The sequence below is a fragment of the Gossypium hirsutum genome, chromosome D07 (assembly GCF_007990345.1).
Source record: "Gossypium hirsutum isolate 1008001.06 chromosome D07, Gossypium_hirsutum_v2.1, whole genome shotgun sequence".
Classification (NCBI taxonomy): Eukaryota; Viridiplantae; Streptophyta; class Magnoliopsida; order Malvales; family Malvaceae; genus Gossypium; species Gossypium hirsutum.
This window is the reverse complement of record NC_053443.1, coordinates 12777270-12805090: the sequence shown is the minus strand read 5'-3', so window position 1 is coordinate 12805090 and position 27821 is coordinate 12777270. Positions and strand designations below refer to the sequence as shown.

Here is a 27821-nt window from a genome sequence, read left to right as displayed (position 1 = left end):
GGCAATTCCTGCTGAAACACTTGCTGCTGTTTGAACCTAGCACTTTGTTGAGCCATCTATTCCTTCATCAACCTCAGTTGCTCCTACAAGCCAAATAATTGTTGTGGCAATGCTCCCTGGTCAGAGGGAAATGATGGCCCTTGACTAGAGGGAACATTGAGATTGAAAGAGTTGGAAGCACCTGCATGGCCTGAGTTACCCAAATTCTCTGGTTTGTCAGCAAACCAACCACCAAAAAGGTCAACTTCACTGGGTTGATTGCTAGTGGTAGAACCTCTTACCTGGCCTGATGGAAAATTAATGGAGAAATTCTTGTTGAGGTAAGTCATTTTGGTTTCTTTAACAATTTGAAAATCTGAAGATTGGAAGTCTGTCCACACTCGCCGCACCAAATTGTTGAGTAGTTTTTAGAGCGTGTCCTCTTTAGATGGGTTAAACTGTGTATTTATATGATATAATTATTGTTCATGGATGTGATATTGTAGGTAGGTTCCCATGTATGTTACACGTACCCTACTTTATGGTTAACACGTGCTTGCATAATATGTGTTTGTCTTTATGATGGTGTGAACCCACATCATGTGGTCTCATCAAAGAACGGTGCAAGCACCTTGCAAGCGTACCCAAAGTGCGAATTGCATAGAGTACGGACCAAGACCCAATCGAGTACTCAAATAGTGAGTTGGTAATAGTGAGTATATAGCAACTTTCAATTGCATGTATAAAAGGAAAATATTCCATTTCTTTTTAATTTTCTTTAACCAATTTAGTAGGAAATTCAATTTCAGTATTTAAACACATCATTTAATTTTAAATTATGTTTAAAATTATTCAATGTAATTCCTAATTCAGAGGGTTAACCCGAATTAAATAAACTCTGGGATTAAGCCTAGCAATTTCATTTTTATCATTAAAAATATATGTATCAACTATTTAAAGGAAAGAAGAACTTAGTTAACATTGCATCAAAATATTAAAAAGAACAAAAGCAAATCTAATACAATTTTCACAGTAAATTTGCAAAAAGAAAAACATTAGAAACTCCTTTTAACATTAAGGATTAATGAGATTTGGTGAGAGTGAATCAATAAAAGCAATCCAATTCTCTTCATCGTCTTCTTCCTCACCATTTACATGAATCCATTCAACTTGATGATCATTGATCTTCTCGATTTCTTCATTTCTTACGAATCGACCTCGAACACGTGGCCTACTATCTGCCAATGTTTTCCTACAGGCATACTGACAAATCAGAGCATATAATTAGATGACAAATTGAAATCTGTTAATCTATTTAAGATGAGACTTAAATTTGAAACTTCAATGATTCTATTATTATTGATGTAAGGCCTGTGATGTACCATATACTTATCTTTTTAATTCTTTTCATGCACTCAACAAATTCATATAAACCACTTTAATTTCTTATCTAACTTGATTCAATTATGGTAAATCTAAGTTAAATTCAATGTGACAAACACTAACTGAACATCACACAATAAAGGGGAAGGGGACCCTACAAACCATGAATTTTAGAAATTAATAACCATAGGGTAGAGAGAATAAAATAGATTTAAAACAGAAAGTGCTACTTGTCAATTATGTAATTGATATAGTGGACAACAACATGCATTGTTATTAAATTTTTAATGAACACTTATTGTGGAGGTCAAACTTTGAATAACCCTTTTCCTTTTTAGCAAACATAAAAAGAAATTGGCATTTGGACTTTATGAGGAAGTTTGTATAATGTTTTTTTGAAAGCAATATGTAATTAAAAATTCAAAATATAAATGAAGCCATTCCATTAACAATATGCCGTTGTGTTAAACTCGAATTTACTGATTTTTACCTAATAAAAATGTGAAAAAAAATTTCTTTTTAGACAATGATGAAATTAAACTTGAATAAGGGGGTAAGCTTTAATTATAAAAGTTGGTTAAAATTTTATGTTAGTCCCTATATTTTGAGTAAGTTGTGAATTTAATTTTCGTACTTTAATTTGGCTAATTTTAGTTTTTGTACTTTTTGAATTGATCAATTTACGTCCCTATACTTTTCAAATTTTGAAATTTCAATTCTAACTCAAAACAGTAGCAGTTAAATTCATTTGGTTAAATTATTTTGTTAGTCTTATACCATGTTTAGAGTTGTAGATTTAGTTCACATTTTCCAGTTGGGTCATTCTTAGTCCCTATATGTTTTAAATTTTAAAATTTTAGTCTTGATGTAAAACAACCGATAAATCCACTGACACATGCGAAAATAACAAACTGACATTATATTACACATGTAATAATGTATTTGCCATATCATATTTTAGAAAATCAAGACTAAAATTTTAAATTTTTAAAAAATACAGGCACTAAAGATGATGACATTAAAGTATACGACTAAACCTATTTACACATATTACACGGAGAAATGGGAGAATTTGATATGATTAAAAAAAAAGGAGAAAAACATAATTGAAAAAGTAGAAAAAGGTTAGGGAATTGAGGTAGATAATTTATAGAAACCTTAATCTTCTTGTTGAAGTTCCTCAGATTTCTTTTACTTCGATATCTTTCAATCCTTTCTTTCTTCTGTTGAGGACTATAGCGGCAGGCTCTGCTCATTCCTTCAATGATCGCATTACTCTCACTCCCTAGTGGACTCTCCCACCTCCAATTACGCTGCCCCATGCTATTTCCCTGCATTTCATTACACTTTAATATATATATATTAAACTAAACAATAAGGCACTGTAGAAACCAACCTGGTCTAAATCTCCGGTACTGAAAACTCTCCTCACCGGGACGGAATCAGAATCAATAGACTCGTTAAGGCTGGTGGCCAAATGACAATTATGAAACCCATTCTTTTGAATTTTGAGGGAATGGCTACTGACGCTTTTCTGCATCATACTCCGTCTCTGAGTGGTAGTGGTGCTGCAACTGGTGAGCGAACTCGGCGAGTTGTAACTCCCGCTGCTGCTGCCACTGTGAAACGCCTCGGTCACTGACTCGAACAACTCGGCGGTTACCGGACATAATGTAGGGAAGATTAACGGCGAAGTCGTCAGGACGTCGGGGGCCGTCAGGGAGTCGCTGAAAACCTCGGAGGAGGCGCGTGGGATTGTTGGATATCCAAACATAGCGCGTAAGAGAGATGGGAGAGAGCAGAGGCTGCAGAGGCCTCTACTTATTAGGAGCAAAGAGAGCTGGTTGCTGACATGAATAATGACGCCATCTTTCTTAGAGCTTCCGTTGACCTTTTTTGTTGGAATTATTATTTGGCTAAAATGTGATATAAGTCCCTGTACCTGTTTGTAAACTTAAAATTTATTCTCTATACTTTTATTTAATATGCCAGTGGCGAATCCCTTGCTAATCCCTTAAAATGAAAAAAAAATCTATTTAGGCCCTTTTATAGTTTATAAAATTTTAAATTAGTAATGATAAAATTACATATTGGCCCTTCAAAATGATAAAAATTAATTTAATCTTTTAAAAATTATAAATATATAAGCTATTAAAACGGCAAAATTACTTTTTTACTATCGTAAAAATATACAATTTAATTTCTTGATGTCCACATAACTAACTAAAATTTTTACTAAGGCAACTGCACCTATTAATTAATAGTATAGCTACGGTGAGCAAATATATCGTTCCTACAAAAACTAAAAATATTAGTAATTACCGTATTTCTGTTATTTAACCGAATAATTCGAGTGATTAATTAAAAATTAAAATTAAATTAATTAATTAACTAACAAAAAAATATCCAGGAAAGAATTCACCTAGATTTCATCTGTCACTATCAATCTAAATTATGCAATTTTTTAACTTAGTATATTGATCTGTAGAAATCTTTAAATTATGCAAATATCTTTTTTGAGCATAAGAGCAACTGAGTGTAGGTTGATTAAATGAATTTTCTTTCTAATTTAAACCACTATTATCGCATTAACTCGTGCTATGGATTCCCCTATTAGATTTGACTCTAATCTGGTAGATTTATGCCATCCTATTTCTAAGATTTTATGCAACCCCACTCAATTAAGCAAGACCTACTCTTAAATAAGGTCTATTCAACTACCAATTTAAGCACATCAAATATGGATTAATAATCTAGAAATATTAAATCAAAAATTAAGCACACATAGTTGAGAACAAGAAACTAAGTATTTATTACATAAAATAAAAATCAAATGACAGAATTCATCATAGGGTTCATCTTCCTAGGTATTTAGAAAAATAATTCATGCTTGAAAATAAAAACATCCAAGATACAATATAATTGAAAGAAACAAAGAAATCAATTGAGAATCTTCAATCTTGACGGAAATTTGTTTCAGAATCAAATTCAATGGTGTTTTTCGAGTTTTTTTCTTGAATATTCTATGACGACTCACTCCTATCTTTTTATTTTTGTCATAATACGTCTTAGAATGTCTGAAAAACCTAAAAATCACGATTTTCCAAAGTTTTGCGTGAAATCTCATGAAAATGAAATAGCCTACCACATGTCTATGTGGTTCACAGGTCGTGTGGCCAGGCCATGTGGAATGGGTCAGCCCATGTGGCTCTTGTAGCTTGCTCCAATTTTCACTTGTTTTTCACTTCTTTTGCTCTCAAATGCTCTATTAAGCATAAAAACATGAATTTAAAAGATTAGGAGTATAAAATTTACCACTAACATTGAATAATCACCCAAAAATGTATTAAGAACGAGGTTAAAATATGTTACTTTTAGCAGTTATCATTTCTCCTCCCTAAAAAATTCTTTTTGGATTCACCCATGTCCCATGGTTATCTGAAATGGATCAAATTGGCCAATCATCTACAAATCCAAAGAAAGGCTTTAGACCGGTTGAGCCATGAAACGATACAGATTAGTTGAACTTATTTTTATTTTTATTATTTAAATGTTCAAACTGTCCAGATCGGGTGAATTGGTGGCCTAATCGATTTGACCACCAGATTGATTTTGAAAACCTTGTTATTTTTAGGAATTTAGTCATCTATTTTTTTTTCAAATTTTAAAATTTAGATCTAATTGTTAATATCGTTAAAAATTTTATGCGAAATTTGCTGGTATAACATTTTAAAAAAACTCACTTAATAGCTATGTAACTAAAAAAATGGCATTGCAATGAACCTAGATTAGACAAAATTTTAATTATGTTAACAATTGGACTGGCATTTTTAAATCTAAAGAGTACAGGGAAAAATTTCTTAACATAAAATCAAGGAGACTAAATTCTAAATATATGAAGAATAAAATGACAATTTAAATTTTAAACTAGAAAAACTAATGTTGCGAAGTATTGATGAGGTACTACTACTTATATTAATTGAAAATTGATTCTTTTTAAATGTGGTTCACGAGAGGGTCGAGGGTGTGGATTTTCAAGAGTAAGAGAGGGTTAATTGTTTCTTGAAAGGATTTGTCGAATCTTTTAGATTTAAAATCAAATTGATAGAATGTGTAAATATTGAAGAGTTAAGTTCGTTATTAGGTCAATAAAAAAACCCATATTAGCTTTTCGTACCCGAACTAACGGCAATTAACGGGAGAGTAACTAAAATATTTAATTTTGAAAAGTTGAGTGAGTAAATAGAAAAAAATTAATAGTTGGGTGACCAAAATACAATGAGGTGAGTATTTTTATATTTTACCCTATTTACAAATAATTTTTTTTTGGGTAGAAGATCAAGAACAATTAAGGCCAAGAGAAATTGAAGAAAGTTTTAGAAGCAGTTTTAGCCCAATGGTACGCTTCACTTCTCAGTTGATGGTTATCCGCTGGTTGCAAAGAAATATTGACGTGTTGAAGATGGGACATAATATCCTCAAAATTTAGCTGAAGTTTCCATCCAATTTTGGTGCATCCAGCACTGATGTTGCTCCATTTCTTATTGCCCTTCAGCAGCCTACAAGAATTAATATTGTGAGATCTAAGAAGCAAGAGAATAGCACAATGAGTGAGGATCCGAGCAAGAAGTTTGCTAGAAAATCTAAAACTGCGGATAGATATAAGTTTGAAACCGTTAGAATTTTGGGCGATGGCTGATCCTCCAATCATGTTGTTTTGTCTATTTTGAACAATGTTAAAAGAAAGAGACCATTGTGAGGTAGGAGTATCTAAAGAAGGAACCAAATGAATTCTTTATTGTCGGATTTGGTAAGAGTTGTCCTGGAAGGAATTAAGGATCGACTAAAACATGTCAGATTCTTTTAGTTGCACCGATGAGGCAAGGACTGCTTCCTTGAAATATCAGATAGTTCTTTGATTTCCAGATTATCTATAGAGTGCAAGACGTTGCCGTGTAGAGACTCCTTTAGCACTCAGATGAGAGATTATTACCTTGAAGCGATTGAAGGATCCAATTGGATATAGAGGTACCATTTAAGGATTCGTTGCGAAATGCAAAGAGAGATCCAAACCAGACCGCTTTAGCGAAGTTGCAGTTAAGAAAGAGATGGTCAAGGGTTTCTTTATTATCCTTACAAAGGGGACATAAAAAGTCATTGATTGAAAGCCTTCTTGATAAGAGATCTTTTGTGGAGAAGTTATTGTCGTAGATCTTCCATAGAAATATGATGATCTTTTGAATTCGATCTTAAGTCATAGGAGATTTTTCCATGCTACCTGCTGGTATTTTTTTTAAGGTAATAGGTAAATTAATGTATATATGCTCATAGTTTCATTTTACATCTTAATTTGTTATCTTAAATTCTTAAAGTAGATATCTTTATAATTAAGGGATAAATTTCAAAACTATACATGAATTTTATTTTAATGTGTAATTTTATATATTGTTGATACAATGAATCAAAAATGAAGAAACAAGGAGGAGAAGATCGTGGCCACTGGAAGGCCGATTCACCCGTGACAAGTAGAAAGGTAGAATAGGGAACTAAGAGAGGAATAGCGGAGAGGAAGGAGAAGGTTGGAGAACACTAGGGTTTTCTTGGGGAAGAAGAAGGGACTCATTGCCTCTCATGCTCCAAGATATTATATAGGGGGTCCTTTGTCTGGTAGTTGACGGCCTCTGGACATACCCACTTCCAGAGTAGAAATCCTACACAAAATATGTGAAAGGCGGTATCCGCAAGTATACGGGTCAAGTTGTAATATAGTTACAGTGGAGTAGGTAAGTATTCTGAGGATCGTACTAAGGAAGGCGAGTAATATTAAATTTAAAATATAAAGATGAGATGCAAACTTGTCTTCCAACATAGAAAATATCAATTAATAATAAAGAGAAAGGGAAGAAGAGTAGTCGAGGGGGGTTATCCATGACCAGTTCACTATAAAAAGAGAAACCAATTGAATTGTTAGGGGTTATTTGCGACTTCTCCTCATGGCTTCCCATGGTGGCTCTCCTTGTCTTTACATTAAATCACCAAAATGCTCTCAAGTCATACCTCTTTGATTGCTCTCATTTTCGGCAAGTGAATTGCATTACTTTGTGGAAATTGAGTGTTTAACAAGCTATGAGAAAGACAAGAACACTCAAAAGATGTTTTTTGCTGAAAACTAGTGTGTGTTGATGGATTAAATAAAGCATCCTTTTACAGCCTTCTAGCCCCCAATGTCCTTGGTGATGTCCCCCTTAAGTGAGGAAGAGTGGGTGGAGACTTTTTAATTTTATCAAGGAAGTTGGCTTATTTTTCTCCTTGTATGGCTGACCTTTGAATGGTAAAAGGGAGGTGGTTTTGACTACTATTTTTAGCAGGGAAGTGGACAGTTTTGAGACTTGATTGAAGGAGAAAAATTTGCTGAATTTATTTGATGGAGAATGGGGTCAAATGGGAGATGAGTGGCCAGTTATGGTTTGCTAATTTTAGCAGTGGATATTTCCATTCTATTTCATGGAAAAGTGGGCAAATGGAATGGTTTTGGGCCTTCAAATAGATAGTACTGGGCCTCTATGTAATTGAATCTAGAACGAAGTCATTTTAAAGATTACGTGACTGCCTTTTGGATCTTCCAACCTATACCTATTTAAAACTCAAATACATGCAAAATTCTATCGTCCTTTCCTTTAGCCCAATTATTCTTAAAAATTAATAAAATAACATGCATTTAACATAAATTTCACAAACTTAACACATTCCCATTGAAATTATAAAATATCACAAAATTGAGTATAAAACTACAGAAAGTGCTATTTATTTACTCGGAATTAGCATAAATTGTACATAAAAGAGTGTTGAAATATCTATATATTTTAGAGTTTATAGGCTCTATGATTTTCGATTAAATTTTTTACAAAATTTTAAATATAATTTGAATTTAAATTGTTATTATAGCTATTTCATGTAAGTGTATAATAATCACTTCTCTATAATATTTAAAATTTTAAGAGATAAATAGAAAAAATTACCTATATATAAAAGTAACGTCAAGTTTCATTTTTACAAAAATTCTAATAATGCAATAATTATATGATTAATTAGTATAGATATGATAATTAGAAATCATATAATGAAAAAAAGTTTGCCTCTGAAAGATGATGCCCAACTAGCATTTTGACAACATAAAAAAAGGAGACGTACCCCACACCCACTTTACTTAGCTCAATCGAGATGGCCTTAATAGCATTTGCAAGTCCCATGTGAGGAGCATTTTTAGAGTTAGAATGATTATAATTTTATGTGCTAAATTTATAGGCTAAATAAGGTGCATCCTATTTTTGCATATTATAAACATAGAAATTCGGTGACAAAGGGACGTAATTATATTCATATACTTTCAATTTTTCTTGTGATTTAGGGTGTCTTTATGTATTTATCAGAATGCCTTGGCTACCCAACTTTCCATCATCATCATCATTAATTAATTAATTAATTAACTTACTTGTTTCTTAATTTATTTTTTAAATAAAAGGTATGAGAGTTTTTTCCCCCCGCTAAGTAAATAAATTTTTTTAAGAGGTTTTCACTTTACTTTACTTAATAGAGTAGAAAAAAATTAAAAATATGAAAAATTAAAGAGGTAAAAATAGAATGATGGAAAATGTAATTTCTTTAAAATAGGTGTTTTCCGTTTATTATTTGATAGAGTTGAAAAAGAGAAGGAAATAAAATAAACATTTATTTTGAACTAACATATATCTCTCTCTCTCGTTCTCTCTTCTTTCATCATCCCAATTTAGAAGAGTTTGTTTTTATGCATTGCGATGAAAAATAATAATCTTTCTTATTTTATTTCCTCTCACCTTTCTTCTCTAATCCTTATCAACCACACTCAAAATTTATTTTCTTTTTATTTATTGGTGTTAGGTTATTTGTTGGTTTTTAACTTTTAATTTTCCCCTTCATTAGTGCATTGGTTTCTTTTATTAGAAAAATATATTTTCCTTTTATTCTTCCGTCCACTCCTTTAATCTCTCTACTTTTTTATCTAACCAAACATATTTTAAACAAAATTAAAAAGAGTAAATACACTATAATCCCTCTCTCAAGTAAATATATTTAAAAACTATAAAAGATACCTTATAGCTTCTTAATCTTATAAAATTAATATATTTTAAAGATCATTTTCATAATTCACAAAAGAGATCATTATTATATTACAAAAAAGTTTTTGATTAAATCTAGAAATTAGCTTGTTAAGCCAAATTCCCAAAAATAGAGATGCGAGCTTGAAAGCACATGATACAATAGGCGTTTAAATATAAGCAAGGATTTTATGGTTCTCTGTTTCTTTTGTTATTATAAGTCCAAAGGCTGCATTACAAAATAATGGGGGGAATATGTATTGTAATAGTTGATTGACTTAAAAAATCTTTGAGGATGATGATGACATTGAAAATAGCTTGTGGGAACTTGATATCCCTAAAGAATCTCCATGAAAGAAGGGAACCCGAAGAGTAGATTAGCATCTTCTCACATTGTTAGTAGTAGGCCGATTGGACAACATCTATATATCACTTTCAAAAGGGATATGAGTCAAGGGACTATTCTTTCTCTCTTTGAGGAACTACTTTATATTAAAGCACCGCTGGTGCTGTCATAGCTCCATTGTAACTTGTAGTCACTCGACTTTCGGTCCTTGGTTGGTCAATAACTAGAGTTGAATGACAATGAGGAACCCATTCACCCTATTCTATGTTTGGGAAACAACGATTTCCATATCCACTTTAGTTACTCCAACACAACCAGTCTCTTTCTTTGTGCCATGATGTTTCATATCATAACACAAGTGCTAAGCTCCCAACTTGTTGTACCTTGTCTCTGGCCCATTTCCTTTTTCTATTTTTTTTAATATGTCTACATTACAATCAACAAATAAAGTTTTATTTTCGTTTTATGGTTTATAAAGATTAATTTTTTTGAAATTTATAGTTGTTCCTCCTTAATAATGTGTTTTACCAACGTTTATTTATCTTTTATAATTACTCACTTATATATTGTACTCCATCAATTCATATAATTAATTCTTACATTTCTATATCATCAATAATATTTTCACTATTTTTAAATTATAGCAGATTTTAAATTTTATAAATATAAAATGGAAATATATGATTCTGAACCAATTCCAAGTTTAAGTTCTTATGAAAGTAGAAGTCTCATCAACAAATTTCTCAATAATCCTTAGCTTCATACATATTTATATAACCTACCACCATCCATTAATAGGCTTCATTTATGGTGGCTTTTCAGATGAAAAAAAAAAGTGAATTTATAAGAAAAAAAAATAAAGATTTGATGCAACATGACCTGCTATAGGCTCTTTTATAGGATTGTGAAATATAAAGGGTATAGAGGCTAAACTGTTTTCCCCACTACAATAATGAGTGATTCTCTAACCCATGCATGTGGTTAATGTGTTACACTATCAACTTCCAAGTTTTTTCCAATTTAAAAAAAAAAAAAGAACTTTCAAGTTTCAACGCGTAGCTTCTGAAAATGACAACAAACTTCAAGATGTCAATAATATTGGATTCCCTTTAATTTGGACAGTCAGCCTTTAGGAAGGATTATTATGTGTTGCAAATGAATTTTGTTTTAGGAACATATCATTTTTGTTCCATTTTTAATTAACTGTCAAAACTTAAAAGAACCCATACGACAAACAATTGAACGAAGAAAGAGCACTTTGAACATGAAATTTGTCTAAATTACTTGATACTATAGACAAAGACCTAACTATGATGATTTTATCAGTTCAATATTGTTGGACGAATAGTAAACATGCAAGTATACGTATTATGACAAGTAATATAAAAAGATTATTCTTACAAAGAATTTTGGTGGGTGTTGAATCCATCAAAAAAAAAAAATTCTTACACTTAAACAATTTATAAATAGCAGTATAAGGAGTATGGTCGATCCTACAAGGATTGAGATATCTAAAATTGTTGTTTGATTTAACCAAGTTGCACGTATAGGCAACTGTTGTGCTTACAACATTTGACAATCCGTGCGAAAATAAAAAAAGAGTGGATTTAAATTTGATAAAAGTAAAAATAATTAAAATCAAAATAACAGTAAAAAATAAGCAAAATGAAATTAAATTAAATAAACTGATGTGATGAAATTCTAGCTTTAGGTTCAATTTTTGCTCCGATTTCAAACCATTCCTTGATAACAAATAAAAAAACTTCTCCTTTAACCAATAATCTAATCTAATATTAAAAAGTTATCTAAAAATAATCAAAAGGTAAAATACTATAAAATTAAAATATGATCCTAAAGAAAAATTAAAAATATCCTTTTTACAAATAAATCTCAAAATAAAAGTTCCCAAAATAGATCTTTGTGCATTAACTTGTTCTTTGACCCAAAAATACTTTTACAACAACCCGATTTCCTATTTTTTTTTACTTTTCGGGTTCGCTTTTGCACCTGATTAAAAATCAAATAATATATCCAAAATTAGTAGCATCCCATTTAATGATTTATCAAAATTTAGCACAATAAATATGTCGATTAAGCACATGATCAAGCTTTTACTAATTATAATGTTAATCATCAATTATTACTATGTAACCTATCCAAATAAATTGATAATAATTTTTTTTCAAACTAAATCAAGTGAATAAAACTAAATAAAGCAAAATAAAACGAAATAGTCAATCAATAATAAATTCCTAAGATTACAATTTCATCTAATTATTCTATCTTCACCCAATTATTATCCTAGTAGAGTTGATTACTGACCTGGGCACTAAATTCCCTTAATTTTCTTCCAAGCAATTAAAGAATTAACTTAATCTAATTACTTACCTATATCCCTATGCCAATAATTTAAACTAAATCGATTAAGAATAAACCCCAAATTTGGTTACTCAAGGCAGTAAGATATATTCATATTCTAATTAATAGCAGGCAAAAAGAAATGGAAAAATAAAGACAAGTCAAATTAATGGCAGGCAAAAATGAAAGTCATTCTAGACCTAAATAAAAACAAGAGTTATTCATTCTAGACCTAAAATGAAAAGTCATTTTCTTATTTCTTTGAGCTTTGTCAAATTAATAGCAGGCAAAAATATTATCAATAAAGAATAAGTAAAGAACCAAATCTATAAAAAGAAATGGAAAAATAAAAATATTTAATTAACTAAACATAAAATTAACTAAACATGAAATTCATTGCAATCTTAGCGAATGATTCATAATTCATGGAAAAATTGAAAAGCATCTCAAAAGAAACATATGAATTAGTCATGGAAAATTAAGTAAGAACGAAAATAGATAGAGAAATTGAGTATTCTTGATGATTTACGTCGATCCTTAATGCTTGAAGGTTTTGGCACTTGCTCTTCTTTTCTTACACCTCCTTTGAGGTTGTCTTTTCTTTTTTCCTTTTATTATCCTATCAAAATTTGCAACCCTAAAAAATTATCAAGTAATCATGCCACTCTTGCAGAAGAATCTTTCACTGGAGCAAAATACTATATGCCACTATTCACATGGTGCACACACTCCAGCAGGCAAATCTTTTGCTGAGGTGAAAAACTGCATTTTTTTGCGTAAATTAAACTGTCATTTCTCCATGCTTTGTTAGACCTACAATGGGTGAAAATCACTTGAAAATGAGCTCGAATTAACATTAATAATATATAATTAACTTAAAACATAAATAAAATATAAATAAAATAAAGTTCCTACAATCTACTAAAAACTAACCTACAAAATAAACTAAAATCCTATTAGAAAAAAAGACAAATAAATTTAAGATATTAGAGTTATCATACCCTCAAACGTAGAGTTTTGCTAATCCTTAGCAAAAGAAAAAGAACAACAACTAACTACCTACCCAACTTAAATATGTTAGTCCTAAATGTTCTCATAAATTGCTTCAATATCTCATATTAAAGCTCTTTGTTGACACCTTAATGTCCAATGTTCAAACCACGCTGATGCAATTCCCCCTAACTTTGTACCAAAAAAATATATTAGGCTCAACAGTATCAAAGTCTAAGTTTCCTCCTACAATTAATACCTAGTGTGACCTTGTGTGACCCTGTGTGTGTGCGCGTTTGTGTGTGTGTCTTGTTGACACCATTTTTTGATGAAAACGGGGTCGACTTGGATTTTGAAAATAAAACGAAAAATGGGAGTCGCCACCAATCTTTTTTGATGAGGTGTGATCGGGTCACCTCGTAAAATAGTTGTTTTTAATAAACGGTTTGATTTTATTAAAACAACAAGTTTGGTCCATGAAATTCAGAAAAATGGGTTCGGGAGTCGGTTACGCACGAGGAAGGATTAGCACCCTCGATACGCCCAAAATTGGTACCTAGTTGATTACTTAATGTCTTGATGTCGAAAATTGATAACTTAAAAGAATTTTAAAAAATACGATCCTTGATTAAAACGTTGAAAATTTTCAAGAAAAGGAGGGTATTTCACGTTATTCGAGAAAGAGAATCATTTCCAGTAAGGAGGACACAATGTCTCGAATTCCCGATACGCGGATGAAAAGTGCTTATTTAGAAAATATTTAATTATCTTGGATTAAAAAGGGATCACAACCAGTAAGTTAGGACACGATCCTTTTTAATTCCCGACATTTAAAAAAAAATTCGTGTAATAAAGTTTAAAAGAATATTCAATTGTTTAAATCAAATGAAGAAATCGCAACCCAATACGTTAGGGCACAATTTATCAAAATATTAAACACTGAATATTACATTTATTTCGAAAAATTCTCGTTTCGAGAAAGCAACATGTCACATCCAATGCGTTAGGACACAACGTATTGAATTCTTGATAATGAGCTTGTTATCATTTTTGAAGAGTAGTCTCGATTATTTAAGTTCAACGAAGAAAGTCGGAACCCAATACGTTAGGGCTTGATTCTCTCGAAGATCCAAAATACCGAATATTACTTATATTTTTTTTAATTTCTTTTCTTTGAAATCTAAATAGAAATGGGCGCAATGGAAAGATGATGATGTAAGCAAAATAATCTCGAGGAAAACAAAATATAAGTAAATAAGGAATTATATATAAATAAAATCAATTACGTACATACAATAATAAACCAATATAAAGCATAATACATAATAATAATAATGGACATACAAATAAATAAATAAATGAAGAAAATAAATAAAAGATATGTATATGGATTATAAAAAAAAATAAAAGCATAAACATTTACATACATATAGGTATATAGATTATAAAATAATGCGTATATATATAATATAAGTATATGTGTTACATAAAAAGGTGTGTATGCACATAAATTTATAAAAATATGAAAAATATATGTATGTATGTATTTCAAAATTATTAAATATAAAAGTTTATATAAGTATGTATATGCACGTATATGTATATAAAAATATATATAAAAATTATAAAATATAAAATATATAAGTATGTGTATATATAAATGAGGAAATAATAATAATAATATGATATTAAGAAAACAAACAAAATAACAAAAGGACTAAGTTAAAAATTTAACAAAATTCGGGTCAAATCACAAATAAATAAAAAGGGAGGGATACTTCTGAACACGCGCGAGACATGGAGGGACTAAAGATGAAATTTGTCCTTCGCCTTTAAAACGACGTAGTTTCAGAAGGGACTACATTGGAAACGCAATAAAATTCTGGGTAAAATTCAAAAGATAAAAGAAACCTAATTTTAAAAGCATTAAAAAGCGGAAGGGCTAAACGAGCAATTAGCCCTTCCGTTAAAACACGCGGATCCCCAAGGCAGTCGGGTCGGGTCTCTGGGTTAAAGACGAAACGGCGTCGTTTTGGCCATGGTGCTAAGGCCCAAAACTACGTCGTTTTACACCCAAAATAAATACTCTAAAAAACAAAACAAAAATCAGTTTAAACCCATTCTTAAAAAAAAATCAGAGAGCTTTCAAACTCTCTCTAACAGCCTCGAATCTGGCCACATGGGGCCACCGTCTGCGCCGCCATGGCTCCGCCATCATCGGTGATCGGAGCAACGCAAAAGTCCGGTTTTTTAACCCGATTTAAAGGCCATTTGAAGGCCGAAGCCTCTGGGCTCAAAGGCCGAAAGAAAAGAAACCCCCACGGCTTCTCTTCGGTCCCGATTTCACCGACCAAGGCGGTTCCGGCGACGGGCCTTGCATGCGACCCTAGGTGAGTTTCTTCTCTTCCCTTTTATTTTTATTTTCGTAAATAAAAACGGAAAAATAATATACAAAAAAATTAGATCTAAAACGCACACCAAAAAACGAAATAATCACCTTCTTTGATTCAAGATCTATATTTTATTGCTATCTTCTTTTTTTTTCTTCCCTCCTCCTTTACAAGAAATTGTTTTGTGGCTTTTATAGATTACAAACTCTTCATATCTGTTTCATTTTCTTTTCCTATTCGGCCCTTTTTCTGTTGCGTGTGCTTCGTTTTGCAGGTGTCTGTGGCCGACAGTGGTGGCAGAAACGAGTGAGTGGAGGCATGGGCCGGAGGCGTGGCAGACGAAAAGGCATGCGGCGGCTGAGGCTGAAGGAGGCTAGGGTTGCTGAAAAATCTTAAGCAAATGGGCTTATTATTTGGGCTAGGGTTTGATGTAAATTGGGCTTGGGTAATTTAGTTTGGGCCAGGCATAATTGGGCTTGTACAGCTGCCCCTCTTTGCTCATTGTCGTGTAACGAGAATAGAGCAAAGACTTTCAGGAAAGACCAATTTGCCTGGTCGCCGAGTCTGACTTCTTTGGTGCTCATTATTCTTCAGGTAGCTTTATTATGCTCTACTGCAACTTCGGGGAGATAAGTCTTGCTATTTTAACCCGCTCCGTTGTAACTTTAGGAAGATAAGGTTTGTTTGGATCTGCTCTACTACAACTTCAGAGAGATGAGATCTGTGATTTTCAATCTACTGAGACTTCAAGGAGATCTGTTGTGGCTTTTAGCCGCTCCAACGCCATTTCAGGGAGAAGATATTTGATTTCCAGCTTGTTACCCTACTACTTAGGGGGTTAAGATCTGTAAATTCAGCCTGTTACCCTACTGCTTAGGGGGTTAAGGCCCTTCGCCTTCGATCTGTTTCCCTACTGCTTAGGGGGTTAAGATCTGTAAATTTAGCCTGTTACCCTACTGCTTAAGGGGTTAAGGCCCTTCACCTTCGATCTGTTTCCCTACTGCTTAGGGGGTTAAGATCTGTAAATTTGCCTGTTACCCTACTGCTTAAGGGGTTAAGGCCCTTCGTCTTCGATCTGTTTTCCTACTGCTTAGGGAGATAAGATCTGTAATTCAACCTGTTACCCTACTGCTTAAGGGTTTAAGACCCTTTGTCTTTGATCTGTTTCCCCACTACTTAGGGGGATAAGGTCTGCAATTCGGTCTGTTACCCTACTGCTCAGGGGTTTAAGACCCTTCGTCTTTGATCTATTTCCCTACTGCTTAGGGAGATAAGACTTAATGCGATCTACTCCACTACTACTTAGGGAGATAAGATTGTAATCTTCGATCTATTCCACTATTTAATACAGGGAGATAGAGTTATCAGCTTCAATGTACTCCACTGTAGTCACAGGGAGGTAAAATCTGCCATCTTCGATCTGCTTCGTTGCCAAATACAGGAAGGCAAGATCTGCAATCCTCAATCTATTCCACTGTCAAATACAGGGATAAGATCTGCTTTCTTCGATCTACTTCACCACCAGTATGGGAAGACAAGATTTGTATCTTGGATCCACTTCCTATCAATATAGGAAGATAGGACCTGCTATCTTCGATCTACTTCACGCCAATACATGAAGACAAGATCTGCTTTCTGCGATCTACTTCGCCACCAATATGGGAAGACAAGATCTGTATTTTCGATCCACTTCCTACCAATATAGAAAGACAGGATCTGCTACCTTCGATCTACTTCACGCCAATACATGAAGACAAGATCTGCTTTCTGCGATCTACTTCGCAACCAATATGGGAAGACAAGATCTGCATCTTCGATCCATTTCCTACCAATATAGGAAGATAGGATCAGCTATCTTCGATCTACTTCACGCCAATACATGAAGACAAGATCTGCTCTCTTCGATCTACTTCGCCACCAATATGGGAAGACAAGATCTGCATCTTCGATCCATTTCCTACCAATATAGGAAGATAGGATCAGCTATCTTCGATCTACTTCACGCCAATACATGAAGACAAGATCTGCTCTCTTCGATCTACTTCGCCACCAATATGGGAAGACAAGATCTGCATCTTCGATCCATTTCCTACCAATATAGGAAGATAGGATCAGCTATCTTCGATCTACTTCACGCCAATACATGAAGACAAGATCTGCTCTCTTCGATCTACTTCGCCACAAATATGGGAAGACAAGATCTGCATCTTCGATCCATTTCCTACCAATATAGGAAGATAGGATCAGCTATCTTCGATCTACTTCACGCCAATACATGAAGACAAGATCTGCTTTCTTCGATCTACTTCGCCACCAATATGGGAAGACAAGATCTGCATCTTCGATCCATTTCCTACCAATATAGGAAGATAGGATCAGCTATCTTCGATCTACTTCACGCCAATACATGAAGACAAGATCTGCTCTCTTCGATCTACTTCGCCACCAATATGGGAAGACAAGATCTGCATCTTCGATCCATTTCCTACCAATATAGGAAGATAGGATCAGCTATCTTCGATCTACTTCACGCCAATACATGAAGACAAGATCTGCTCTCTTCGATCTACTTCGCCACCAATATGGGAAGACAAGATCTGCATCTTCGATCCATTTCCTACCAATATAGGAAGATAGGATCAGCTATCTTCGATCTACTTCACGCCAATACATGAAGACAAGATCTGCTCTCTTCGATCTACTTCGCCACCAATATGGGAAGACAAGATCTGCATCTTCGATCCATTTCCTACCAATATAGGAAGATAGGATCAGCTATCTTCGATCTACTTCTTGCCCCGGGAGATAGAACTATCAGCTTCAATGTACTCCACTGTAATCAGGGAGGTAAAATCCGCCATCTTCAACCTGCTTTGCTGCCAAATACAGGAAGGCAAGATCTGCAATATTCAATCTATTCCACTGCCGAATACAGGGAGATAGAGTTATCGGCTTCAATGTACTCCACTGTGGTCAGAGAGGTAAAATCTGCCATCTTTGATCTGCTTCGCTGCCAAATACAGGAAGGCAAGATCTGCAATCTTCAACCAGCTCTACTACAAACGAGAGTGGTAAGGTTTGTCTTCGATCTGCTTCGCTGTCAATGCAGGAAGGCAAGATCTGCTATCTTCAACCAGCTCTACTACAAACGAGAGTGGCAAGGTTTGTCTTCGATCTGCTTCGCTGTCAATGCAGGAAGGCAAGATCTGATAACTTCAACCAGCTCTGCTACGACCGAGAGAGGCAAGGTTTATCTTCAATTTTTACTGATCTGTCCTCTAGGGAACATGACCTGTATAATGAACCTAATTATGCCTAATGATTAGGATGGCATGATCAAAATGAATCAAATGCTCCTAACTAGACATGCGTGAATGGTATTTGAATGAATGTAGAATGTCATGAAAATAATTCCTTATTGCTTAGGTTATCATTGCTCAAAAGCTTATTAAGGCTTTATCACTAACGTGTCGCAACGCCTTCTTGACCAGCCGGCATTTCCAAAGAAACACGTAATCTGATTGCCCCCACTGTGAACATCGGAGTTCAACCCACTGGGACATAAAATTTGTACCATCAATCTCCTACTGTAACCCCAAGGTAGAAAGATATGGCTTTTGTCAATCTTCTCCTATCGCAATTCAAGGGTATGAGATTTAAATCCTTCTGGTCCCTTACATCATTCCCAATGTGTCGTACCAACGACTCATGCGCAAACGAGGGCTCTCTTTCCCGAGGTAACCTCTTCCTATTGCCTGAAGATCATCACTTTCTTGTTTATTCAAGCTTTGTCACCAACATGGCGTCTTGTCAATCAACGCGTTTGACAACAAAAATCCAAAGAGAAAGTCTAAACTTAGACTATTCCTTCCCAAATTTCCAACCTTTAAATTTGGAGTGTTCTAAACAATTGTCCTGCTTCAGGCTCCTATATTATTTAGAAACTTTTCAGAGTAATATGCAAAACTTCCTTCGTGAAAGTTTTATTAGTCCATTAATCATTATTCCAATGCAACATGCTTGCAAAAGATCATAACGATAGATAAAATAGAATTGATTTGAGAGCATAGCTCAAAATGGATAAACTATCAAGGATAGCAAGAATAAAAGGGGAATTAATTGGGAACACGTATCTTGAAAAAGAATGAAGTATTCCAAGAGAAAAAAAAAGTATGAGGACAAGATGCCCCAGATATCGTAGCTTGAACTTCTCTGTACCAACTCTTTGAAAGACCATTCTGTGTTTGACATGTGTTTAGGAGATCTACAAGACTTTGTCGATGCCCCAAGATGCTACCTACCCTTTCCTGTTGAATCAGGTATAGCAAGATCATTACATTCCCCGATTTGATCAAAATTTGAGATGCTCTGATCGCCTCATGCCCCAATTTGATCCAAAATTTGAGTCGCCCCTTTTTTAGGGTTTTCAACTCAAGCCCCTTTGGTCTCAAGGCGCCCTTTGCGGGTTTTCACCTTGGCCTCTCCTTTTTTCACTCATTTTTCTTTTCTTCTTTTCATTAATTCTCTCTTTTTTTTAAGTGAAGTATTTGTTCCTTGAATCAAAATTCTCAAGATTAGGCAAGTTCTTGCCATCTATCTTGGTCAATACCTACACTCTCCCAGATAAAGCCTTCCACATAAGGTCCTTCTGGCTTGACATCCACCTTCTTCTGAAGTCCCCTTTGTATGGGAAGGATCTTCTTTGATATCGGGTCCCCCTTGTGGAATTCTCTGGAGCAAACCTTGTTTTGGTGAACTCATACCATTTGCTTTTGGTACATTTGACCATGATAGATATTTTGAACATTCCTCTCCAACCAGGATTGGATCCAAAAACTCAAAGAGAAGGAAATCTCGACCTCAATAGGTGAAACCGCAATAAGCCCAAAAAGAGGGCGTTGCCCTGAGAGAGTTTTTTTTTTGGCGATATGGTGTTAATCTTGAACAGACTGCAAACTTCTTATATTTTGCTCTTGTTCAAATTTAGTGCATTGTCAAATATGATTCTTTTTGACTTTTTGTGATTTTTCAAAAAATTTGCTGTCGACTTCGTGACATTGGCATATGAAGTAGCTTCTTCCCGTGAAGATAAACTGATGACCACCAGTCCTTTTTTTTTTTGGCGAGATCGACCTAGTAACCTTCATACCTCACATGGACTCCATTGATTTTTTGTAAGGTGGAATCTGTTTTCACCTTGTTCTACCCTCCTCAATAAGTACGGAGATAGGCCAAATCTATGTCATCTTCGAAGTCATGAGATTTCTCTAAACACATGTCTCGCTCAAAAGGAGATTCTGAGTCTGTAGCAGTGTCATTCATGTCGTTGATATTCAGGGACCTGTTGTTGGTGCAAAAGAATATACAAAGAATGTATGAATTTAAGAATAATTATCTGTACAGTATAATTATGAATGAATGAATGAATGATTTTGGAGAAAGAATGAAAGATTAAAAATAATTATTCATAAAGAATGAAAGAATATTAGCTCAAAAATGATCGCAAAGATGCATTTCATTAAAATAACGACGTTCAGACATGAGCCTATTTCACAAAAAATTCATATTGCTTCAGGCTAAAAGCAACAAGTTTGTTCTGAATATTATTCTAAGTAGGCTCTAAATACTACAGAGACTTCTTTTACAGTCTGATTTATTTAGAACACTTCCAAGTTTATGAGGGCAGACATCTAACAAAGTTTCCTCTTCAGTTGTGTCTTCATGCATGTCATTGATGTGAACACTTCCCAATATCTCTTCATACATCGTATTCACCTTATTGTCAATCATGATTGGGTAGCAGATTTTCTGCAGTAGATGAGTCACCCAACTTGACAATACCCATGTTGATGAGTTTTTCAACTAGTTTCTTGAAGGTGATGCAATTCTCTATTGAGTGCCCCGTAATTCCTGCGTGGTAGTCACAGTGTGTGTTCGCATTATACCACTTTGGATATGGAGCTTGTGGGGGTTTTGAGTAGGAAGGGGAAACAACATGCGCATCGAATAAATTTTGATACAACTCTTCATATGACATTGGAATTGTTGTGAACTGGAGGTTCTCAGTACCTGGTTTCACTCCAGGTTCTTGTCTCAATGAGCCTTGTTGGTTAGCGACCATTTTTCTTGGCTGATTCACCGTAATTGGTTTTGAATAACCCTTGCTATATGTACTCGTGTTGTTCACCTCATTGTCTTTGTACTTTGGGGTTGATCTCTTGATGCCTTCTTCTGCATCTATCTTCCCACTTCTTATTGCATTTTCAATCATTTCACCAGACATCACTACATCTGAGAAACTCATGGTAGCACTTTCTAACATGTGGTTAATGAACGGTGCTTTCAGAGTGTTGATGAAAAGCATCGTGGTTTCTTTCTCTAAAAGAGGTGGCTGAACCTGTGTCGCGACCTCTCTCCATCTTTGGGCATATTGCCTAAAGCTCTCACTATGCTTCTTTTCCATGTTCTGCAATGTGATTCTATCGGGTGTCATATCTGTCACATGGTTGTACTGCTTTATGAAAGCCTGTGCTAAGTCCTTCTATGAATGGATGTTGACGCGGCTTAACTGGTTGTACCACTTAGCTGCAGACCCGATCAGACTGTCCTGGAAGCAGTGGATCAACAGTTGATCATTATTGATGTATCCCGTCATTCTTCGACAGAACATAGTTATATGAGCTTCAGGACAACTAGTCCCGTTGTACTTTTCAAACTCCGGCATTTTGAATTTGGGAGGGAGTACTAGATCAGGTACCAAACTCAAGTCCTTGGCGTCGACTCCACAATGGTAGTCGGTGTTCTCCATGGCTCTAAATTTCTCCTCTAGCCATCTACATCGGTCCTCAAGTTGTTTTGACAAGTCCGTTTTTGCTTTCTCCATCTCTGCCATGTTATCGAGATTAAGAAACACGGGGTTGGTAGGATTATCACCGGGATTAGAACCCGAGCCTGTTGGAAAGTTCATCGATGCTGGGGCACCGACCTGGTATTGGGATCTAATGGTAACAGGTGCCCTCTGCGGGTACACCTCTGGTTGCGCTTGGATGTTAGCTGGGGTGAAACCTGGAGGATAGGCAGGGTCATCGTGATCATCCCCAGCATCAACTAAAGGGCCTTTTCCTTTGTCATTCCTTCCAGTCAATAATTGCTTTACTTGGTTCATCACAGTGTTCTGGGATTCTAACATGTCTTGCTGGATTTTTTTCAGTCGTTCGTGCATCTGATCTTGCATCTCTCGTTGCAACTGTTCCAATCTTTCGAACCTTTGATCCATTGCTTTCGTTTGGCGATGAGTATCGTAGTGATATTTGATTATATTTTTGGTGGTTTCCAGGGTAACTGAAATAATTTTACCTAGTTAGGGTCACTTCGTGAAAGTCTAATGCATATGATGCAATGTAATGCAAATGCATGAAATGAATGCCAAAAGAAACGTTGATTCTTGGTTCAATTCTATTAGAACAACTGGAATAGAAAACAAATCCATTTACATAAAGCAGATATATATACGGCTTTGCCGTCATAGGCGGGGACATTCGATCCTCTTCTTCATTCGAGCGTTAAGATAAATCTCCCGAACTCTTCAAAAGGGACATCCATTCTATCTCTTTTTTCTTCATCTGGGCCGCAACTCGTTACTCACTCATCCTTGTGATGCTCGTTGGCTTCTCTTTAAAAAGTTTAGCGGTTCTCGAATAATCTTTGTCATCTTGAGTCTTCAGGCAACGAGGCAAAGTCGTATAGTCCTCTACTGAACTATCATCCTTCTTTTGTTATATCTTCTCGGACCGTATTAGGACAACCGTATCGTCATCCACTTTATCAAGAAACCCATTTTCTTATGACAAGCTCTCTATTTAGCAATTGAACGTGAATCAACACCTCTTTTTATGATGAAAATGCAATGCAATCATGACAAAAAGAAAACATGTTAGTACAAAGCAAAAGCAAGCAAGAATAAATAGAACACCTATTTGGGTGAATACTAGGGGTTCGAAGTGGTTCTACCTAGGGTGGGCTCCTAAGGTTCACTACATGAGGTTTGGTTCTAAAGTAAGGGTACCCGAACCAGCAGATTCCTCGATCCTCACCCATTATAGGCTCATGCGGGCCGAGTTCGGTTCAGGGGGATACATTTCTCTATGGCCATGCGGAGATGAAAATCTCACGAAGACATAGGTACGGATGTATCCCGGAAGCGATTCACTATCCCATGCGGAGGTGAAAACCTCACGAAGGCGTAGTTTCTCACTCCCACTTAAAAGGTGTGACCAACGGTCATGCAATGGAATGTGCAGAAATATACACCTAAACTCTAAACAAAGCAGTAATTATAAACAAATAATAAAAGCCAAAATAAAGGCAAAAAGCAAGTTTTCAATTTTGACACAAAGACAAAAAGCAATCAACTCGTGGTTTGACTCTCTTATTTAAAGTCCCCAGTGGAGTCGCCAAGCTGTTGACACCATTTTTTGATGAAAACGGGGTCGACTTGGATTTTGAAAATAAAACGAAAAATGGGAGTCGCCACCAATCTTTTTTGATGAGGTGTGATCGGGTCACCTCGTAAAACAGTTGTTTTTAATAAACAGTTTGATTTTATTAAAACAACAAGTTTGGTCCATGAAATTCAAAAAAATGGGTTCGGGAGTCGGTTACGCACGAGGAAGGATTAGCACCCTCGATACGCCCAAAATTGGTACCTAGTTGATTACTTAATGTCTTGATGTCGAAAATTGATAACTTAAAAGAATTTAAAAAATACGATCCTTGATTAAAACGTTGAAAATTTTCAAGAAAAGGAGGGTATTTCACGTTATTCGAGAAAGAGAATCATTTCCAGTAAGGAGGACACAATGTCTCGAATTCCCGATACGCGGATGAAAAGTGCTTATTTAGAAAATATTTAATTATCTTGGATTAAAAAGGGATCACAACCAGTAAGTTAGGACACGATCCTTTTTAATTCCCGACATTTAAAAAAAATTCGTGTAATAAAGTTTAAAAGAATATTCAATTGTTTAAATCAAATGAAGAAATCGCAACCCAATACGTTAGGGCACAATTTATCAAAATATTAAACACTGAATATTACATTTATTTCGAAAAATTCTCGTTTCGAGAAAGCAACATGTCACATCCAATGCGTTAGGACACAACGTATTGAATTCTTGATAACGAGCTTGTTATCATTTTTGAAGAGTAGTCTCGATTATTTAAGTTCAACGAAGAAAGTCGGAACCCAATACGTTAGGGCTTGATTCTCTCGAAGATCCAAAATACCGAATATTACTTATATTTTTTTAATTTCTTTTCTTTGAAATCTAAATAGAAATGGGCGCAATGGAAAGATGATGATGTAAGCAAAATAATCTCGAGGAAAACAAAATATAAGTAAATAAGGAATTATATATAAATAAAATCAATTACGTACATACAATAATAAACCAATATAAAGCATAATACATAATAATAATAATGGACATACAAATAAATAAATAAATGAAGAAAATAAATAAAAGATATGTATATGGATTATAAAAAAATAAAAGCATAAACATTTACATACATATAGGTATATAGATTATAAAATAATGCGTATATATATAATATAAGTATATGTGTTACATAAAAAGGTGTGTATGCACATAAATTTATAAAAATATGAAAAATATATGTATGTATGTATTTCAAAATTATTAAATATAAAAGTTTATATAAGTATGTATATGCACGTATATGTATATAAAAATATATATAAAAATTATAAAATATAAAATATATAAGTATGTGTATATATAAATGAGGAAATAATAATAATAATATGATATTAAGAAAACAAACAAAATAACAAAAGGACTAAGTTAAAAATTTAACAAAATTCGGGTCAAATCACAAATAAATAAAAAGGGAGGGATACTTCTGAACACGCGCGAGACATGGAGGGACTAAAGATGAAATTTGTCCTTCGCCTTTAAAACGACGTAGTTTCAGAAGGGACTACATTGGAAACGCAATAAAATTCTGGGTAAAATTCAAAAGATAAAAGAAACCTAATTTTAAAAGCATTAAAAAGCGGAAGGGCTAAACGAGCAATTAGCCCTTCCGTTAAAACACGCGGATCCCCAAGGCAGTCGAGTCGGGTCTCTGGGTTAAAGACGAAACGGCGTCGTTTTGGCCATGGTGCTAAGGCCCAAAACTACGTCGTTTTACACCCAAAATAAATACTCTAAAAAACAAAACAAAAATCAGTTTAAACCCATTCTTAAAAAAAATCAGAGAGCTTTCAAACTCTCTCTAACAGCCTCGAATCTGGCCACATGGGGCCACCGTCTGCGCCGCCATGGCTCCGCCGTCATCGGTGATCGGAGCAACGCAAAAGTCCGGTTTTTTAACCCGATTTAAAGGCCATTTGAAGGCCGAAGCCTCTGGGCTCAAAGGCCGAAAGAAAAGAAACCCCCACGGCTTCTCTTCGGTCCCGATTTCACCGACCAAGGCGGTTCCGGCGACGGGCCTTGCATGCGACCCTAGGTGAGTTTCTTCTCTTCCCTTTTATTTTTATTTTCGTAAATAAAAACGGAAAAATAATATACAAAAAAATTAGATCTAAAACGCACACCAAAAAACGAAATAATCACCTTCTTTGATTCAAGATCTATATTTTATTGCTATCTTCTTTTTTTTCTTCCCTCCTCCTTTACAAGAAATTGTTTTGTGGCTTTTATAGATTACAAACTCTTCATATCTGTTTCATTTTCTTTTCCTATTCGGCCCTTTTTCTGTTGCGTGTGCTTCGTTTTGCAGGTGTCTGTGGCCGACAGTGGTGGCAGAAACGAGTGAGTGGAGGCATGGGCCGGAGGCGTGGCAGACGAAAAGGCATACGGCGGCTGAGGCTGAAGGAGGCTAGGGTTGCTGAAAAATCTTAAGCAAATGGGCTTATTATTTGGGCTAGGGTTTGATGTAAATTGGGCTTGGGTAATTTAGTTTGGGCCAGGCATAATTGGGCTTGTACATGTCTAAATATTTCAAATCTAGCAATTAAGACAAATAAAATTATAGTAAGGTAAGCATTATCGAAAAATGTCTCATACATATTCCTTTGAATATCTCTCCACTAATGTAGAAAAACATAATCAAAGGTTAGTAGGCCTTTATTTAGCTTGTAACGTTGGTTATGGCTAAAGTATGGATAATATTCAATTTAAGCTCAAACCCTAAGAATTAGTTACTTATGGATCAAATGTTAGTTAATAGTATCATTCCCTCACTTTCCCCAAAATAACCACTCAACTCATTTACGACTCCACCTTTTTTCTCTCACCTTTTTATCTCTCCAGCCTTCAAAATAAAACATGATCAACAAAAGAAACTGAAAAAGTTTCGTTTGCACTTTGTTCAAACTTGATGTTGAAACTACTGTTGAAACAAATAACTTGATTTGCAATTCAAAAACACTTTCGTTTTAACATCTATTAGAATAGAGGTAGGAACGAAGTCGAATAGAACAAATTAAAGACAAAGTAAAGCAAATAGAAAACTAAGAAGAAATTTAACCCATGATATTTGTTAACATAGTTTGAATTCACCAATCCTACTTCATAGAGCCTCACTAAGAGAATGATTTTATTCCACAATTTGTTCATATCAAATATTGGCTAAAGCCCAAACTATCCTTACAATAACGGATATTTGCAACCCTAGTGTTAAACCCAAATTGTTACAAACCACTCTTCCTAAAATACCTCCCTTACAATCAAGAAAATTTCTCCAATAAAACTTAAGAAGAATGTTAAAAATACTAAGCTAGAATAAAAAAATAACTCAATAAGACAATCAAAAAACCGTTCACCAAGTGTGACACAAAATAGCCTATTTATAATATGATACAAATAACCTCTTTAACAGTGCTTTGATAAAATTTAATCTCTCATTCAAAAGATGAATTTATCACTTGAAATATCTTAAGTAATTATCTCATAACAACATTCATAAACAAGCTCTTTAATAGCTTCAAATACTCTGAAAGATAAGGATAAGGATGAATATCTATACAATTTCAAACTCCACTCCTTCCTCTCTAAGGTTGTCAATTGAAAGCTAATGACCACCACAAATTGTAGCAAGAAATTCCTTCCTCATTTGATGCTCAATAAGATTATATCATAAGCTAAGTCATTAAAAAGTAAAACATGCCAACTCAAAAACTTTGACTACACCAAATTTATTGCTCTATCTGTT

The 27821-nt window shown here is 34.4% G+C and overlaps 1 protein-coding gene and 1 long non-coding RNA gene across 2 annotated transcripts; both read right to left on the bottom strand.

Moving 5' to 3' along the window:
• Positions 1-941: 941 nt before the first annotated feature.
• LOC107956633 (two-component response regulator-like APRR9) lies at positions 942-3256 on the bottom strand. The gene is made up of 3 exons (XM_016892226.2): positions 2759-3256; positions 2520-2693; positions 942-1242 (listed from the first exon to the last, which is right to left on the bottom strand). Exons 1-3 carry the CDS (start codon positions 3134-3136, stop codon positions 1054-1056), a joined length of 741 nt encoding a protein of 246 aa, XP_016747715.1. The 5' UTR covers positions 3137-3256; the 3' UTR covers positions 942-1053.
• A 2380-nt stretch (positions 3257-5636) lies between these two features.
• Positions 5637-7613, bottom strand: LOC121219409 (uncharacterized). The gene is made up of 2 exons (XR_005916133.1): positions 7296-7613; positions 5637-5921 (listed from the first exon to the last, which is right to left on the bottom strand). It is a non-coding gene; the product is annotated as an uncharacterized lncRNA (long non-coding RNA).
• Between the last annotated feature and the right edge of the window lie 20208 nt (positions 7614-27821).